The 19,722-nt window shown below is 42.7% G+C and overlaps 1 protein-coding gene across 1 annotated transcript in view; it reads right to left on the bottom strand.

Moving 5' to 3' along the window:
- The window catches only part of ANO3 (anoctamin 3), a 371,821-nt gene extending 371,066 nt beyond the window's left edge, over positions 1-755 (bottom strand). Inside the window, exon 1 of the mRNA XM_077460837.1 lies at positions 569-755. Coding sequence (XP_077316963.1) covers positions 569-755 — 187 coding nt within the window. The remainder of the gene's footprint in view (positions 1-568) is intronic.
- Positions 756-19,722: the final 18,967 nt, after the last annotated feature.

Raw genomic sequence — 19,722 nt, 5'->3', positions numbered from 1 at the left:
TTTGAACTATACACAATGTTTTTCTTCCTTTTTTTGATTGATCACGTTTTATTTCATATTTTGAACCTTTGTCACATTTATTTACTTGAATTATTCATCATCCCGTGATTTACTTATTCATTATTTACTATCATTCACTGTTATTGTTGTTAGTGATCATCACATCATTTTGAGGTTGCGCTCATCACTATTTACCTATTCCATTTCAGTGCGCTTGTACGCTTTAGATTGAGCTGCGATCTCAGCCTGTATTTATTTATTTATATTTTTTATTAATTTTAGATTTTAGCTTCACTTTAGTTATCTACACTAGGTAAGCGCTAGAGATTCACTACTTCAAAATACATTTACGTTTTTGATCATGACATGAAAAAATGTTGAAAATTTCAAGGGTATGAATACTTTTTGCAGACACTGTATGTAAGTGAAATATCTCTGTATCTGAATAGTGCTCTGTGCCAGATATTGTAGAATGAGCGCACATCGCTGTAGTAATTCTCCGCATTGGCCGTAGGCTGTACACATGCTTGACCTTGACTCATTCCAAGGAAATCAATAGGACTCTCACCTCTCTGTTGCTCCAGATCGATGGCGGAGGATCCCTCGCTGAGTGGCTGAGGCTGGAGCCGGCTCTGCACAGAAGACTGCTTGTTCAAATTCTGAGGATGGGTTTGACTTTGGGCTAAGCATGGCATGCTTCTTTGTGATGGCTTCAACTGGTGCTCCTTATCTGTTCCACTCTTACTTTTAAACATTCCTGATAGAAGAAAAAGCATCTGTTATTATAACAAGCCTATGTATAGAAGCTAAAAATCTCATACATCAATTTCTAATAAACACTCGGCTTCTACAGCTATCCGGCAGGCAGGAGAGAAGAGCAAATCCTCTGCTGTAAATGACAATGATAGGACATGGGAATGTAAAGCTGAACTCCAGGAATATTTCAAGCCGTATTAAACCCAAAACCAAAAATGTCATACATTGCAGTTTACCAATCATTAGATGTGATGGCTGCATTCGTTTTCTTTTGTTTCGTTTTTTACCCCTCTTTTTTTTTTTCACACATTGCCTGTATTAGTGAGACACAGCTCTGGAGGAATGAGAATAGGAGGCACAGGAGATGGCAGAATTGTTAATCTTGGGGTGGGGGGTTAATGTATTAGCAGATTTGGACACACTAACAAATTGAAGCCAAACTCCAGCTCACACTTTATAATCAGTTACAGCAAGCTGTTTTATTTTTTCCTTTTGGGATAAAGGTTTGACATAAATATATAAAAGATGATCATTGTAAGTACCTCTGTCAGTGTCAAATGGTCTGTCTCATTCCTCTACATCTGCAAGAGTGCTGCAAGGGTTAATTGACTAGTGGAAAAAATACTTTTACTTACCTTATCTCTTGCTCCTACCTACATTTCATGTGGCCAATTTCCCAAAAGCCACATGTCATTGGTGTGCAGCATATACCTTTCTAATCACAATGCTAACCACAGGTCAGCTGCTGACGATCCTGGGCCAGCTGCTGCATGGGATCAGCTAGGGCTAGGCCCATTTGAAAGAGGTCTTAGCCCTTGTTCACATTGGAGCGACTTTTCATGTGATTTGACCGGTCAAATCGCATGACAAGTCGCACCCTATTGCTGGGAATCTCACTTTTCAAATCGGTGCAATGCCGACTTTGCAGTGCTGCATCGATTTGAAAAATAATTCTTGCACTACTTTTGGCAATTTTGGGTGCGACTTTTATAGCCATCTGTGTAGGAGGCTGCACAGATGTCTTCCAAGTCACAACCGAAGTTACCCTGGCATGCGGCTTTTGAAAATGTGCGATTTCAGGTGAAGTTGCACAATTTCAAAGCCGCAGTCAATGTTAAAGAGGGCTTATACTCCTAAATACATGTAGAGCTACCCCCTCAGGGGCTGCTGAGTATTCTGGGTACCTTGTTCACTACTGAGCCCTGATCAGAGTGTTGCCCCTGCTAATACCACTGAAATACCTTGGCCAGGTTACTCTGTGGCTATCACACAAAGAATAATTACGTATGCACTGATTAGATGAATGTTTAACTTGTATTAATGTCAGGAACATGGCAAAACAGGCAAAAGAAAACAATTGGCCTTCCAAATGGCAAACCAGCAACAAGAAAAGGCAATATAACACAATACAGCACCACTTTAATCCACTTCCATCTGTCCTGCAGATCTAAAGATTTAAACATGAGCTTCCAAATCAAGATATTTTCCCCAAGTAAGCGAATGAGATGAGAAGAAAAAAACAAACTCATGGACAGCTCACTTGTGGGCTCTCAGTAAGAAGAGTCAGTGTTTAACTCTCAGCAATTTAGGCAGGTACATTTTCAGCAGAATATCTCAAGCACATGAAGAACTCTTCTGCCGGCTAGTTGGGGCCCTTCTGTTGGTGTGCAATAGAGATGTTGTTTTTTATTGGAAAACTGAGTTATCCAAGGGATGGTAAACTAGCTAATGGAGTTCCCCTTTAATAAACACTGGTAGGGTAAAGAGTCACTTTACAGATGTCAGATGGTAAAAAAGATTGCTTTAGAAGGTAAAGGGGAGGAAAACAGATTTTGAATGAAGCATGCCCCTTTAAATGGAAACCAGTACTTGACACACCAATTTCTTCCTTGGAGTGGTGTGTGTGTGGAATTCCTGCCTAGCAGGGAAGCAAAGAGGTGAATCCTGGTATCCTGCAGGCATTGTTGATAAAGGCAGTAAAGAGGTTGGACCGCTGCATTGGATGGGTTATACCGTCTGTGCCTGAACACATAGGTCTGTACTGTAGACTGCTCTAGACTCTAACAATTGAATGCAAACACCAGGCTTCAGTGCAATGGCATCACAAGTTAAGAACCCTCTCATCCGGTCTCACAGCAAAGCAAGGTGAAGAGATGACCTTCTATTTGGAGGGGGGCCCCCTTTGTCACTCAACTTGGAGGGCTGTGTAGATGGCAATGACTCAGTCCACCTGCCCTCATATTCTGCTAACCTGTCTCCTGATGATGAAAAGCTCTCTCTCTCTGGCTTCACTTCCCGGGTTGCGGCTTCACTTCCCGGTTTCCTACTGCACATGCACGAGTCGCGATGCGCGTCCTAACTGGTCCCCGCTGTGTTCTGGAACCTGTGTGTTTCCCAAAACACAGCGGGGGGACATGAAGGGGCATGACTCACGTGGTAGTCTATGCCTGAAAGTGGGTGCAGATACCTGTATTATACAAGTATCTGCACCCCCTCCCCCCCGAAAGGTGCCAAATGTGACACCGGAGGTGGGGGGGGGGGGGTTCGAAAAGCAGAGGTTCCATTTTTGTCTGAAGCTCCGTCTGACGGGAGGGCACATGGAACCCAGAATCCCGTGGAAAGGTTGGGAAACCCATGTTTCAGCTCCTCGTACAACTCCTCTTATGTCTAAGTTACCCTGTGCCATCCTGGTACAGGGTGAGTGAGAAAATATATCTTGGATTTCTTAAAATTTAAGTAAGTAATATTTATCCACAGTACCTCCCAGGATATATGTAAAGACTATTCTTAGGTTGTTAATTCTGAACAATACACAATCCTTGAAAGAGCTGATTCCGGAGACGGACTGTCTGGTCGCCTAGGCTGCTGGGGTAATTAACATGTTAATTGTGTAATTGTCTTTTAAGTTGTTGCTATAGGGGAGGAGGGAATATCCACGAGCAGCCCTACCTCGTTATCTACCCCCTTGTGTAAAATGTGTATAAAAGGCTGGATTCTGTCCAATAAATGTTCAAGATTCTACAAGCTATTTTTGGCTAGACTTGTATTCAATGCAGCTATGAGAATATATCTCTCTGATAGTGAAATTGGAGGAAGCGGGATATACTGACGGAAGCACTCAATCGGAGTGTGGGATCAGGTCCGTCACATTGGTGGCAAGCAGTGGGTTGGCTCCTGCAGTCACATTTAAACCTCCACTGGGATCCAAGATCAGGATAACAGACTTAAGTCACCCCAGCGGAGATATGGACCTGGCATCAGAGTTCCTGGGTTAATCCTTTCAGCATACACCAGGACTGTGTCTGAGGATGACTACCTGGAGCTCAGGCAGCAGATTGGGGTGGAGCTCTGGATTGGAGGCCTCCAGCTCGCTGGTATAAAACAGGGCAAGTGCTTTCCAACCCAAGATCAATGGGCCAGTGACCAACGGGGATTGCGGATGGCATTCCTGGGAGAGCGGCCCCAGGAGCAATGGGTGACTGATTTGGACAGGCTGGTCCAGCAGGAGATAGAGCTGGACAATCATTATTGGGCTCTGCGATGGCACGCAGAGCAGGGATATTTAGGGGAGACAACAGAATGCTCTCCAGAGGGATATGACTTTGGAGGCCCTGGATTGCTGTGGGAGAGCCTTACAGATCGTTTTGTGTTTGGCGATGAAGGGGAACCTACCCTTGACGACCTGCGAGAATATAGAGAGGCTATGCTCAGTCTTGCAGGGGTCTCAGAGCTTAAACCTGATCTGGACCATTTGTTAAGGAAGGAACAGCATCTGGAAAGGGCATACAGGAAACTGCTAGAACACGTTCAGCAGCATGCCAGAGAATCGGCAGTGGAAACTCCGAAGATTGCTGTCCCCAAACCTGAAGTGCTGACAACAGGGTGGAGTTCTGCTAACTTCTGCCCAGCACCAACAGTGGCTTTGGCCTTCTTGAGAGAAGAGGTAGTCGGCCTTTCTTCCACAACACTCTGTGTATTGCGCTCCCCAGATCTCAGCACTCTGTGTATTACACTCTCCTGAACTCAGCACTCTGTGTATTACGCGCTCCTGAACCCATCGCTCTGTGTATTGCCTTTTCCAGTACTCAGCGCTCTGTGTATTATGCGCTCCTGAACCCAGCGCTCTGTGTATTATGCGCTCCTGAACCCAGGGCTCTGTGCATTGCGCTCTCCTGAACACAGCGATCTGTGTATTACGCTCTCCGGAATGCAGCGCTCCGTGTATTACGCTCTCCTGAACACAGCGATCTGTGTATTACACTCTCCTGAACTCAGCACTCTGTGTATTACGCGCTCCTGAACCCATCGCTCTGTGTATTGCTTTCTCCAGTACTCAGCGCTCTGTGTATTATGCGCTCCTGAACCCAGCGCTCTGTGTATTATGCGCTCCTGAACCCAGCGCTCTGTGCATTGCGCTCTCCTGAACACAGCGATCTGTGTATTACGCTCTCCGGAATGCAGCGCTCCGTGTATTACGCTCTCCTGAACACAGCGATCTGTGTATTACACTCTCCTGAACTCAGCACTCTGTGTATTACGCGCTCCTGAACCCATCGCTCTGTGTATTGCTTTCTCCAGTACTCAGCGCTCTGTGTATTACGCGCTCCTGAACCCAGCGCTCTGTGTATTAAACGCTCCTGAACCCAGCGCTCTGTGCATTACGCTCTCCAGAATGCAGTGCTCTGTGTATTACGCTCTCCTGAACACAACGATCTGTGTATTACACTCTCCAGAATGCAGCGCTCTGTGTATTACGCTCTCCTGAACCCAGCGCTCTGTGTATTACACTCCCCAGAACTCGGCGTTCTGTGTATTACACGCTCCTGAACCCTGTGTTATGCATTCCTGGTTTTATTGAATAATGTCCCTTTAGGACCCTCCCACTGTACAGTTTGGCCACACCCACCCTATGATGTGGCGTGCCCTGAAGGAAGGGGGGGGGGGGTTCCTGCACCTATTCTCTGAAAAGAAAAGCCCTGGGCCCAGCAGTCCCAAAAGAACCGGCCGTGCAAGGAAAGCAATGGGCTGATAGGGTGGCAAGCACCACCTGGGCTGGGCTGGGCTTTATGCCCCATACACACGGTCGGATATTCCAACCACAAAATCTGTCGGATTTTCTCCAATGGATTTTGGCCGAAACTTGTGTTGCACACACACGGTCGCACAAAGTTGTCGGAAAATCCGATCGTTCAGAACGAGGTGACGTCAAACACATACGTTGGTACTATAAACAGGCCAGTAGCCAATAGCTTTTGTCTCTTTATTTATTTTGAGCATGCATGGCACTTTGTCCGTCTGAATTGTCTACACAATTTATGCGATCGGATTTTGTTGTCGGAAAATTTTAGATCCTGCCCTCAAACTTTATGTGTCGGAAAATCAGACGGAAAAAGTCAGTTGGAGCCCACACAGGGTTGGATTGTCTGACTTCATGAACCGATCGCACATTTTCCGTCGGAAAATCCGACCGTTTGTATGAGGCATAAGACTCCTTTCACACGGAGACACTTTTCAGGCGCTTTCACGCTAAAAACCTATTTCCATTAAAATCAATGAATGTTTTCACACTGGGGCAGTGCGCTGGCAAGGCAGTGAAAAAACCCCTCTCTCCATTGAAATGAATGGAAAGCTCTTCACAAGCACCTGAAAAGCTCTTCAAAAGTGTCTGAAAAGCTCTTTAAAAGTGCTTAGTGTTTAACTGGCAGTTTAGAAGCGCCTCAGTATGAAAGTGGCCTTATGGAAGCCTCAGACTTCCATAGCATTGGGCCTGCACCACTTTCACTTTCACTTTCACCTCAGGGCACGCACCGACATGCAACCCTTGAGGCCCACCAAAATCCTAAGCACCAGGCCCGTAATGCTCTTAATCCAGCCCTGGGCAAAGCAGGAGCCAATCACGATGTCTGCTGGGACCTGCCGATCATTCGAGACAAAGGCAGGCAGACTGCTGTTCTGTAAGAGGGGAATATGCCGATCATGTGTCCCTGCTAAGCAAGAACATGGATCTTTACATTCCCCCAGTCAAAGCACCCCCCCCCCACATTTAGTAAACACTCACTTGGAAGACATTTAACCCTTTGATTGCTCCAAATGTTAACCCTTTCCCTGCCAGCGTCTCTAGTGCAGTAACAGTGCATATGTTTTTAGCACTGATCACTGTATTAGTGTCACTGGCCCCCAAAAAGGGGCAGCTAGGTGTCCATATTGTCCGCTGCAATATCACAGTCCTGCTATAAGTTGCTGATCTCCTTTAATAGTAGTAAAAAAATATATATATATATACCATAGTTTATAGTATACCATAGTTTGTAGCCACTATAACTTATAACTTATACAAATCAATATACGCTTATTGGGATTTTTTTACCAAAAATATGTAGCAGACTACATATTGGCCTAAATTGATGAAGAAATTATATATATATATATATATATATATATATATATATATATATATATATATATATATATATATATATATATTTTTTTTTTTATTGGGAATGTTTTATAGCAGAAAGTAAAAAAAAAATGTTTTCAAAATTGTTGGTTTTTTTTTGGGATATAGCGCGAAAAAATTAAAACCGCAGAGGTCATCAATACAACCAAAACAAAGCTCTATTTGTGGGGGAAAAAATGACATCCATTTTATTTTGGTACAGTGTCTCATGAACACGCAATTGTCAGTTAAAGTAACGCAGTGCCGTATCGCAAAAAATGGCCTGCTCACGAAGGGGGGATAAACCTTCCGGAGCTGAAGAGGTTAAGCTGGTGCCACAAGTTTCTTGTTTCAGCATTGTTGCAGCATCCTATGAAGCCCCCTTTGTATTCAAGGACTAGAGTTGTGTCTGCCTACACTGTGTGCATCAATAGAAACACTCAGCCCTGTAACCTTTAATGGCAAAGCACTCCCTGGTTTTTCCCTCCTCCTTCTGGAGACTGGACTGGGCACTGTGAACTTTCTTGTGAAGACCGGAAGTTCAGGAAAGCAGCACCGAGAGAGCAGAAGCCAGCAGAGTTAAATGTTCTAAACGGCAAGTGCTGGGGTGAGAATTTGAACAAAATAGTTCAATGTTTTAAGCTAAAAAATGCTTAGGGCTTAATAATACTTTTCTTTTGCAACTGCTAGGAATCTGGCTTTTTCAAAAGAACATATCAATAGCAACCAACATATTTTCTCCTTTGATATAAAAGAGAAGTAGATGAACAGCATGCATGAGGGCGGATGATATAGTGGGGCACACAGAGTAGATGACCTCACTGAGAATAACACAGCAGATGGGAGACACAGAACAGACCTGCTGGGTGACAGTAAGGGATCCGTGGCCTCTCAGGAGGCTCTAATATTCAACGCCTGTCACACCGAATATAAAACAAGGTTTTACATATACAATGCTCTGATGAATTGCTGCTGTAGGGTACACAACGTCTGAGTGCTAAGTTCAGTAGGGTAAAAGGGGGTGGTAAAATCATAAAAAAAACATTTAAATTAGTAAGCCTTGTCTAGCTAACTAGACCCCGTCACTAGACTATTCATTTCAACCAACATTTTCCCATTAGATTATGTCTTAAAGTGAAACAAACTGAAAAATTCTGAAAAAAAAACCCCCATCAATTGCAGCCTCACTGTGCCATCAAACACAGCACCACTGTGCCCATCAAACACAGCCACTGTGCCCATCAAACGCCGCCACTGTACCATAATAAATGCTGCCACTGTGCTATCAAATGCTGCCACTGTGCCCCATCAGATGCTGCCACTGTGCCCCATCAAATACAGCTACTGTGCCAATCATATGCAGCCACTGTGCCCATCTTATGCAGCCACTGTGCCCCATCAAATGCAGCCACTGTGCAGCATCGAATGCAGCCACTGTGCCCATCATATGCAGCCTCACTGTGCCCCATCAAATGCAGCCTCACTGTGCTCCATCTAATGCAGCCTCACTGTGCCCCATCAAATGCAGCCTCACTGTACCCCATCAAATGAAGCCTCACTGTGCCCCATCTAATGCAGCCTCACTGTGCTCCATCAAATGCAGCCACTGTGCCCCATCAACACAGCCACTGTGCCCATTAAACGCAGCCACTGTGCCATCAAACGCAGCCACTGTGCCATCAAACGCAGCCACTGTGCCCATCAATTGCTGCCCCTGTACCATCAAAAACAGCCACTGTGCTGAACACAGCCAATGTGCCCATCAATTGCCGCCACTGTGCCATCAAACGCAGCCACTGTGCCCATCAAACACAGCCACTGTGCCCATCAAACGTAGTCACTGTGCCATAACAAATGCTCCCACTCTTCCATCAAATGCAGCCACTGTGCCCATCATATGCAGCCACTGTGTCCATCTTATGCAGCCACTGTGCCCATCTTATGCAGCCACTGTGCCCCATCTAATGCAGCCTCACTGTGCCCCATCTAATGCAGCCCTGAGCCTCACTTACTTACCTTACAGGCAACTCCGCTTGGGCCGTGCATTCCACGGAGCTGCCGACATCACTTCCAGTTTCCCTGTGGAAAGTGAAGTAACCTCTTCACTTACACAAAGCTCCCTCCCATAGTAATACTACGGGCGGAAGCTGTTCAGCGCTTTGGATTGCACCGCAAAGCAGGTCAAAAGCCTGCAAATAAAGCACCTCGTGTCTGGCGCCCGAAAACAGTGCACTTAAAGAACATTTTTTTCTATTGTTTCTATTGTTTTTTTTTTTTTTAAAGGGACATATTGGGTGGGCCGCCACTGGTTTATAGTGTGTACTTGCCCCAATCCAAAGCACTGAGTGCAATTTTTGTCTACTCACTCATTCCTCTGCTATCTGCATGAGTCACTTCTGACAGATGATGCCAACTCCAAGGGATCCTGGAGGGCAGTAAGGGGAAATCTAACACACATTTTGTGATTGACAGCCTAAGTTATTTATGTTTCTCTGTGATTTGTGTAGAGGAGGTGTATCAATTCCCTCCACTCAGGTCTCAGACTACACTCAGCTCTGCTCTCTATGCTGTGCAGTGAGTGACATCATATCCCCTCCCCTTGCCTTCTGACAATCAGAAATGGTACAGTATGTAAAATGTGTGCTTTAGAAGGCTGTATAAGAGAGAGAGAGAGAGCCGCAGATAAACTGGTATCACCTGAGGTTAGTCTAAAAACGACTTTAAAGTGTAAATGTAAAGGCTTATTTTTTTTATTAATATAATAAACATGTCATACTTACCTGCTCTGTGCAATAGTTTTTCACAGAGCAACCCCGATCCTCCTCTTCTTAGGTCCCCCGTTGGCTCTCTGGACTCCACCCTCCCACCGATTGCCCCCATAGCAAGCCACTTGCTATGGGGGTACTCATGTGTGCTCACTCCTGTGTGTGTCCAGCCCTGCCTCCTGCTCCCGCATCACTGGCTCTGATTGACAGCAGTGGGACCCAATGGCTGCTGCTACTGTATCTGAGCCAATGAGGAGTGAGAGAGCCTGGGGGGAGCTGTATTCAGAAGGTTTTTTACCTTACCTGCAGTAAGGTAAAGAAAAGAAAAATCATCTGCTTTTACAACCATTTTTGCACAGGCACAACACATGATCACTGTATTGTATGTAATATGATTATCTCCTCTGATGGCCAACTCCATCTAGTGGCCATATTACTGAATTATTATTATTATTATTATTATTTTTTATTGTGGTATTTCAAAAACATACCACATTAGGGCCACTGGATGAAGCTGATGATCATAGGAAATAATAATATAACTGATTATACAGTTATCATCCAATGTACTAAAGACATTTGCATGGCAAATTGTTTATACATAGACCTATAAATGTGTTAATTACCACTTGCCTACTGGGAACTTATACCTCCTTCCTGCCCGGGCTAATTTTCAGCTTTCAGCATTGTCACACTTTGAATGACAATTGCGCAGTCATGCAACGCTGTACCCATATGAAATTTTTATCATTTTTTTCACACACATAGAGCTTTATTTTGGTGGTATTTATTAACCACTGGGTTTTTTATTTTTTGCTAAACAAAAAAAAAAGGCCGACATTTTTTAATTTTCATATTTTGATATAAAATTTTGCAAACAGGTAATTTTTCTCCTTCACTGATGGGCACTGATGAGGCTGCACTGGTGGGCACTGAACAGGAGGCACTGATGAGGCTGCACTGGTGGGCACTGAACAGGAGGCATTGATGAGGCTGCACTGATGGGAGGCACTGATAGGTGGCACTAATGGGCACTGATAGGTGGCACAGATAGGTGAAACTGATAGGTGGAACTGATGGTTACTGATGGGTGAAACTGATGGGCACTGATAGGCACTGGTAGGTGGCACTAATAGGCAGCACCGATAAGTGACACTGATGATGAGGCAGTAATGGGCACTGATTGGCAGCACTGATGAGCACTGATAGCTGGTGGGCACGATGTCCCATAACAGGAGTCGGTTAATGGTTTTCTTCTTTTCTTCGCGCTGACAGCGTGAAGGAAAAAAAAAGATAACCGGCATCTGTTTACTTCCGTGATAAGCTGTCATTGGCTGACAGCTTATCACGTAGTAAAGGGCCAGCTGTGATTGGCCCCTTACCTCGAACAGTGATCAGCCAGGTCCAAAGGACTCGGTGATCACAGAGCGTGCCGGCCGTGTACCCCAGGGGGCATGCGGGTAGTGTGAGAACGGGAGGACGTGACGTTCATGTATACCCTCCCGGCATTTTAAGTTCCCGTAACCATCTTTTGGCTATAGCTCGGGCGTGAAGTGGTTAACATAGTTTATGCCAATTATTTACCTTTAAAAGCCTCCTTTGTATAGACTCCCAAAAGCCCAGAGACTGATGCTTGGTGCCACCGTTTTGGATGTGATGACTGCAGCCCCAGCAAGCTCTGAGCTGTCACTTTAAGCTGATCATGTATGCAAGTGACAATGACATGATTCTTCTATACAGACTTGTCCCTGGCCTTATTATTATAGAAGTATGTTTACTATTCATATGTGGTATTATCCATGTATTGCAATCTTATAAATTGCTGTGTTGGTGAATCTACAAATTGGATTACATATACACGAGGATTCTGTCAATAAGCAATTGACATTTTGCGCCTGTAGAAAGCTTCATGAAAGGCAAACAATGCATGAAACTAACAATTTCATGCATAGCCTTTTATAACTAAATAAAAAATTCTGCTTGCAATACATTTATTCAGTAACAGAATATATTACAGAAATGTTTAGAGATGCTAATTGGTTAGTGCAGGAGTCCTGACTGCAGTTCTTCTCAGTGTTCTATCTGCAAGGGCATGCCTGCAAATGCATTGGATGCTGTAACTATTCAAACCACATCCATTAGGGGCGCACGAGTGCCGCCTCGCCTATCCATGCGCCCGGCCTCTGATCTACATAAAGGGCGCCGAACCATGGTTTACAATGGGGGGAGTGTCTTTTTTTTTTTTTTTAACAAACAGAAGTGCTTTATTGAAGGAGATCATACAGTACAACATAATGGGAATACCTTTAGCTTGTGCAATACATAGAGTATATAGCATCAATGTAGATATTATACATATATTAAATTCAATATCTAATTAACAGTGCGAAAAAATAGATCAATACAGGAAAAAGTATTAGGTCCCCTGGGTGGGGGGGGGAGTGTTTTTTTGAGGCATGTGATTAGAGCCAGAGGCTCTAATAGGCTAATAGGCTTCAAAAAGGGGTGGGCTTCAAAAAAGATCACTGCGCCCGAAGCCCACCCAGTTGTGTGAGATAGCGAATCTCCTCCCACGCCAATCAGGAAGCAGGTTTTGAGACCTGTTATCCGATCCTATTGGACGCCTAGTGCTTAGGACAGTGATGGCGAACCTTGGCACCCCAGATGTTTTGGAACTACATTTCCCATGATGCTCTAGCACTCTGCAGAGTAGTGGAGCATCATGGGAAATGCAGTTCCAAAACATCTGGGGTGCCAAGGTTCGCCATCACTGGCTTAGGAGGAAGAGAGTGGAGATACATGGCAGAAGCCAATGGAGGAGCAGACATTGGAGCTGCTGCTCGCACCTCGTCACCTGCTGTCTAGATGGGGCCCACCCACCATGCTGGAGGGGACACCAGAGCCACTGCACTCACCTTGCCACCTAGATGGGGCCCACCTGCCATGCTGAAAGGGACACCTGAACAGCTGCCCACACCCCACCACCTAGATGGGATAAGGACCGACTGGCAGACAGCATGGGGGAGGAAGGGTGTGCTAATGCCACGCTGCCGGCCCCAAAAAAGTGTTTGCCGCCCCCCCCCAAAAAAAACCCAGCCACCACTAGTTGCAACCTTTTATCAGTCAGTTGCTTCTTCATACACTGCAACATATCTAAACTCTACCTTCTGGATTGCATACTGATTAAGACACTTGGAGTATTCCTACATACTCTTGGTCCCCAATTTACACGCAGCCCTCAGATCTAAAAAGGGTACATGGGCTGCTGAGAGGTGTTACATGTCTTTGTAGGTCATATTATGCACCCAGGTATTTACTGTACTTTGGGGTATAGTCATAATTTTTTTTTTTAAAGAGAATATTTTTTTGAATTTCATAATAGAAACAACAAAAATGAACATTGTATATGTATAGCATTACAACTTTGTACATTCAGAAAGGATATTCCTTTACAGAGTTATGATATTGTGCAACCATTCAATAGGCTGTACAATGCCAATGTGACATTAATAAAGATATATGAAATGGAGTAATCGTATATTCATCTTTTTTTAAAAAGAAAAAGGAGGAGGAAAAAAATACACAGAAAGTTTAAAACAATTAAGAGAAAACAAAACACTTGGGCAATCAATGCCACACCAATGACGTATAAGTGTAATCTGCACCATACAACTACATACTGTACATGCTCAACAACCATCTCTATAGTACATTAATGGGAAAGTTATCATAGATACATAGGGGGTAAGGTAGAATAAAGACAACAGTCTATCCAGTTCAACCTATGTAGGTGTGTGTGTGTGTGTGTGTGTGTGTAGAAAATTATTTCTCATATCCCCATATATTGTTTTTGCTAAGATGCCCATCCAAGAGTCTTTCAAAACTACCCATACTTCCTGCCGACACCGCCAGTTGTGGAAGAGAGTTCCTTACCGCCATTACAGTGAAAAAACCCTACACAGCTTAAGGTTAAACCGCCTCTCTTCCAGTCTCATTGTGTGGCCCGTGTCCTTTTACACTCCCTGGGACTGAAAAGTTTCATACTTAGGCTGGGATCACCGTTGAGATATTTGTGTAATATAATCATACCTCCTCTCAAGCGTCTCTTCACCAGGGAGAATAAATTTAGCGCTTGTAGTCGTTCCTCATAATTGAGGTCCTCAAGCCCCCATATAAATTTATCAGACATCAGTATCACCGGAACCCGAAGCAAGCTAGCATGCCCCAGCTTTTTTCAAAATTTTGGGGACAACCCCTAGTGGTATAGGTCAGTTTATATAGTGCTAATGTGTTATTTATTAACCACGTCAAATAACGGAGGAGAGGTGCGGCTCTCGTTTTGGGATGACGTCATATGACAGCACCCCAGAATGGCCGCTCTCACGAGCCCGCAGGAGGCACGCAGCACAACAAGTGTGGCCATGCCATGTTCCTAGGATACAGTGCGATTCCGTTCTCAGTAAAAAGCCAATGAATGAATTAATAAATCTTTGCAGTACCCCCCAGTACAGTGGGACTTTAACTGCAACAAATTATATGAACCAAAATAATATTACTATATAATGCATAATTTTATTAAATACATAGATAAAAAAAGTCATAACATAATGAGAAAAGTTGCTGATGTGTAGATATTTGCTGTGCTTTCAGATATTTTCTCTTATGACTGATGTGTTTCAGGAAAAAAACTTTAATCCCTTTTTCAGGGAAATTCTCAAAGAGAATATCATAAGATCAAAGCATAGCAAAATTGTACATTGAAACAGAGATATAACATATTCATGGTTCAAACAGTAGTCAAGATTTTTTTTTCCTGAAACGCATCAGTCTTAAGAGAAAATATCTGAAAGCACATCAAATATCTACACATCAGCAACTTTTCTCATTATGTTATGTCATGTTTTAACACGGTTGTGTTTACACCGACTTTTGTATCCTAGTATTTAATGCAATTATGCATTTTATATTAATATTATTTTGGTTTATCTAATGTGTTGTCGTTAAAGTCTCACTGTACCGGGGGGTGCTTGTCTGCAAAATTTGTATTACAAAGGATGTTGGCGACAATATATGTTTGCTCCTGGTGGTCCAATCTTCCCAGAATGAATAAATCAGGCCGAATTGGTGGAAATTTGGCCAAGTTTCACCCAATGAAATCTAAATTCTCTGTAATTTAGCAGCACCTGTTCTTCAAAAGGAAAAGGTCTACACTTAAACATTCATGTTATATAAGAAATTAGGAACGGTAATCTTCCCTATATATTCACCCTCATACCATTTTTTACTAAATTCACCCAGTTTAAGCTGACAAATCATTACATTTTCTAGTGCTTTGAGAGGTGTTTCCTCAAAAAAAGCGAGATCTACAGCACCAGTTCCCTATACTGATAGGCACTGTGCTATTTGGCATCCCTAGTACACAGAAGGGAATGTCCGCAAGCGGGGGCTTATGTACTTCTTTACAAATAGGTGGTCATCCCATCTCTGTTGAACTGGTTTTAGCGGTGCCTTTGAGCCCCAACCAGTAAACAATGCATGTGGATAAGTTAAGGCTCCATTCACACTTGTGAATCACAGTTGTGCAACTTTGGTGCAACTTTGATGCAACTTTGGATGGATGCAACTTGGATACAACTTTGGCTTTGACCAGTGATAATGGACAACTGTTGCACTGTATAACATTCAGGTATGACTCATACAACTTTTGAGGGTTAACCTTGAAGTCTATGGCCCTCAAGTTGCATGAAAGTACTACTTTGGAGTTGAATTACTTTGCTGCAACTTTAAGTCACACATATATGAATGGTTATCATTGGAAAACATATGAAACGACTTGTCAGGTGACTTTGATGTCCAAAGTTGTATGACAAGTTGCACAAGAGTGAATGGAGCCTTAGCTAGTCATTTGGTATTATGCCAAATGTGGGCAATGATGTTGAAGGAACTCCTTCCCCAAAGTTCTCATGGCAAAATAACATGAAAAGCATGGTAATTTACTTATTCCTCAAACAAGGGTTGAGCAGTGAGGAAGGAGAGACTCTGCTCCTCCTCCTTCTGAACTGCCCTGGGTGGACTTTGTAAGGCATTTGAGCACATCACTGTACCCTGAAAGGTAAACATTAGCTAAAAATATTTATTATATTACTCATTTAACTTACCTGCATGCACACAGTTGGTTGGGGGTCTGAAAGACCCCTAAAACCAGTTCACTAGGTAGAGTGCAGGTAGATGGTACATCATTTCTCCCTTTGTCATCACTATTGGAGACCACTACTTTGGGAGGAGAACCATCTCAAAGTACATGTGGGCTGGTATCAACATATCATAGGAGCTGCATGCTCTCCATTCTCTTGTTATGGGAATACCAGCCTACAGGCTTGGTCTTCTGGCTTGGTTGGATCTGGAGAAGAAAGCATGCAATTTAAAAAAAAGGGTTGGATATTACCAGATTTGTTTCACTTTTGAGGGGATTTACACAAACATTTTGATGTTGCACTCTAAAGACGCATAAGCAGTGAAAATTTGTACTTTTTCTGTATGACGTGCTGTATATGTTTGTTTTGTGTGGATTATTTCTTTTTCTCACTTAGTCCCATATTTAAGCTTTATTAGCAATAAAAGCTGATAGAGGTTCTAACACCTCCATCTCTGTACACAACGAATAAACAATTTAGCCAGAGCTTGGCTTTAACAGAAACATAAAGTATTTACTGTTATGAAACCAATATTAATTGGTACAGGCCTGCTTCCCAACCATTTCCGCTATGTTATCTGTTTTCTATAAAACGATGTATTGATTTTGTGGCCCAGTTCCCTTATCTTGACTTCACAGAACTGTTCTACTCGACTATATCAGCAATAAAAGTGGCATACTACACACATTTCTGAAGTCTATATGCTGATTTCACAAAAGTAAACATGATGTATAGTAAATTACCCACTTCTCTAATTAAAAACCTTGTAAGCTTGTCCAGCTTACTGATGTAATGAAAATACGATTAGGATGGATTTGTGCTTAAAATCCAATTATCTGTTCTAGTTATGTAAGTAACGCCACAATGACAGTTATTTCTTCATAAATCATATATAACTGGGACATAGAGATGCTGTGTAATACCATCGGATTATGAGATCTAAAGCTGTGGGGTGGGACTGGGCTTACAAAGGGCCTCTGGCAGCTCTGGCATTCGGCATTTGCGAGATGGTGTTGACTTCCTATTTGCTAAAAAAGGTAACATTGACTACATTCTATACACATTCTGGATATTTAGACTGGACAGTGCTGCCAAACAGATATGTGCAAGTTGATCTGCCAAAATGTTGATTTGTCCAAGATTGGGCCAAGACCAAAAAAGCCACCCAAAAGACCCAAAAGACTAGGAGGATGGAGCTTGGCAAGTCCAGTCTAGGGGAAGAACTAACCTGTAGCCAGGAGATAGTTTCCTACAGTGATTCATGGATGCTTCCTGGAAACTTGGATGCCTGTACTTTATTTCAGTAGACCAGGGCACAGGTTTCTCTCAGCAGAAACATTGTTAAATATTTACATACTATTAGGACTTTACATATGCTTTGAATGGTCAAACACCTTATTAAAAAATATCAAAAATCTTTCTTACAACAAGAATTTTTGATTTCACAATGATTAAAATACATCCCATAACTACCGTACATCTTAATGGGACCTTACATATGCCTTGAATAGTCAGCACATTATTACAAAATATAAAAAATTTATTACAAGAATCATTTTTGATTTCACAATGAACAAAATTTATCCCATAGGACAATAGTTCAAAATCTATTTATCATAACTTGCATATCCAGAGGTCATAACATCAACCAGCTTCATCAAATATTCCCAAAACCTAGAGACACGGACAATGTATGCAGGTCAACGCGATTCGCGGGATCACCTGCTTACTCAAGACCTCTTGATGTTGGGTATTTTCAGGTACACATAAAATTAAGCTGTGAGAATACACACAAGAATTATCAATTTAATCAAAGAAACACATTCAATTACATAATTCAACTGATGAATATTGAATGATGTAATGTAATGTTTCTTTGATTGATTACATTTATTATACAGTATTTGTATACATTCTCACAGCTTAATTTTATGTGTACTTGAAAATACCAGAGGTTAAAAGGTCTTGGGGAAGTGGGTGACCCCGCAAAATGCATCGACCAGCGTACATTCCAGGTTTTGGGATGTATTTGATGAAGCTAGTTAATGTTATGACCTCGGAAAAATATTCATATTTAATTATGTAATTTAATGTGTTTTTTTGATTACATTTATAATTTTGTATACATTCTCATGGCTTGATTTTATGTGTACTTGAAAACACCCAAGGTCAAGAGGTAACGAGGAAGCGGGGGACCCTGCTAAATGCGTTGTTCTGCATACATTGTCCGTTAAAGCGATTCAGTGCCATATCTCAAAAAATGGCCTGGTCATTAAGGGGGAAATCTTCCAGGGGCTGAAGTGGTTAACAATATTGATATGAGAGGGTGATGCTTCTTTTGGTGAATTATTATGAATACTCTCTCTCAGCAAACTCTCTCTCTCTCTCTAAAGACATTGTTGGTGCTATGTTACCAATTTGTTGTGCCACTACCTGGGCAGTGGTTGAATGTTCAGATCCTTATTTATTTGAACTGTTTTGTAAAGCAATATAAAATATGTGGATCAGTCTGGGCATTGCTTTATTTCCTGGAATTTATTCCTGAATAATAACTTAGACTGGAACTTTCCTGTACTCTTCAGGAATGAGGGATCATTAGCTGCTGGCACGGGTCAGACAAGCCACAGGATCCTGGTCAAGCTAGGCTGGGCTACAATTAGGGGCTTATAGATGAGAAAGAGAAAGTGGAGGGCCATCCCAGGAGTAAAAGACTGAAAACCCCATTTTAAAGAATACCTGTGTGCCATTGGGCACCACTTACTACCGGGCTCCAGAAGGTTAAACATGTAAATGTGCTGCCCTGCTATATAATCATGATGTCATAGCTACTTTATCAAGTATCACTGGGCTTGCAAAGACCTTTGATGCCCACAAAATCATCTTTGGCTATCAAGGAATATTTTTAAAGAAAATCTATAACCACCTCATACACTTTCTTTTTATAACACAGGCACTAAAATACTAATACAAACAATCATTATTTTTGATAATCCTATATAATTGTACTTGAAAACTTCCCTTGCATGTTGTGAGTGCTGCCTGTCTGTTGGCCATTTATTTCCATAATTTTCTGAATTCCTTGCATGCTTTGCAGCTTGTCCTCTATTATTTACTTTGAATTTCTACATATCCCATGGTACCTTGCTGCCTACAAGCAGTGATTCCTGTACTGACTCCACCTCCTGAAACTCCTCCTCTCAGCATCTCTTTAGTTCAGAAGGCAGGCTCTGTGAAATGTGTGACACAGCAGCGCATACACACATGACATAATTACATAGTTAGTAAGGTTGAATAAAGACACCAGTCCAACTTGAGTGAGTGTCTACAATTGTCCCTATCCCTGTACATTGTACACTCACATTGGTCCCTACCCTCAAGGAGCCCACTATCCAAGGCCCCTATTCATATACTAGGACCAATTTTGGACAGAAGCCAATTAACCTACCAGCATGTCTTTGGAGTGTGGGAGGAAACCCACGCAGGCACAGGGAGAACATGCAATCTCCAGGCAGGTAGTCGTGGTTGGGGTTTGAACTAGTGACCCTTTTTACTACTAGGCGAGAATGCTACC

The sequence above is a fragment of the Lithobates pipiens genome, unplaced genomic scaffold (assembly GCF_037356315.1).
Source record: "Lithobates pipiens isolate NorthernLeopardFrog02 unplaced genomic scaffold, aLitPip1_a1.2 Scaffold_10, whole genome shotgun sequence".
Lineage (NCBI taxonomy): Eukaryota > Metazoa > Chordata > Amphibia > Anura > Ranidae > Lithobates > Lithobates pipiens.
The sequence above is the reverse complement of the archived record's forward strand: the minus strand, read 5'-3'. Positions and strand labels throughout refer to the sequence as shown.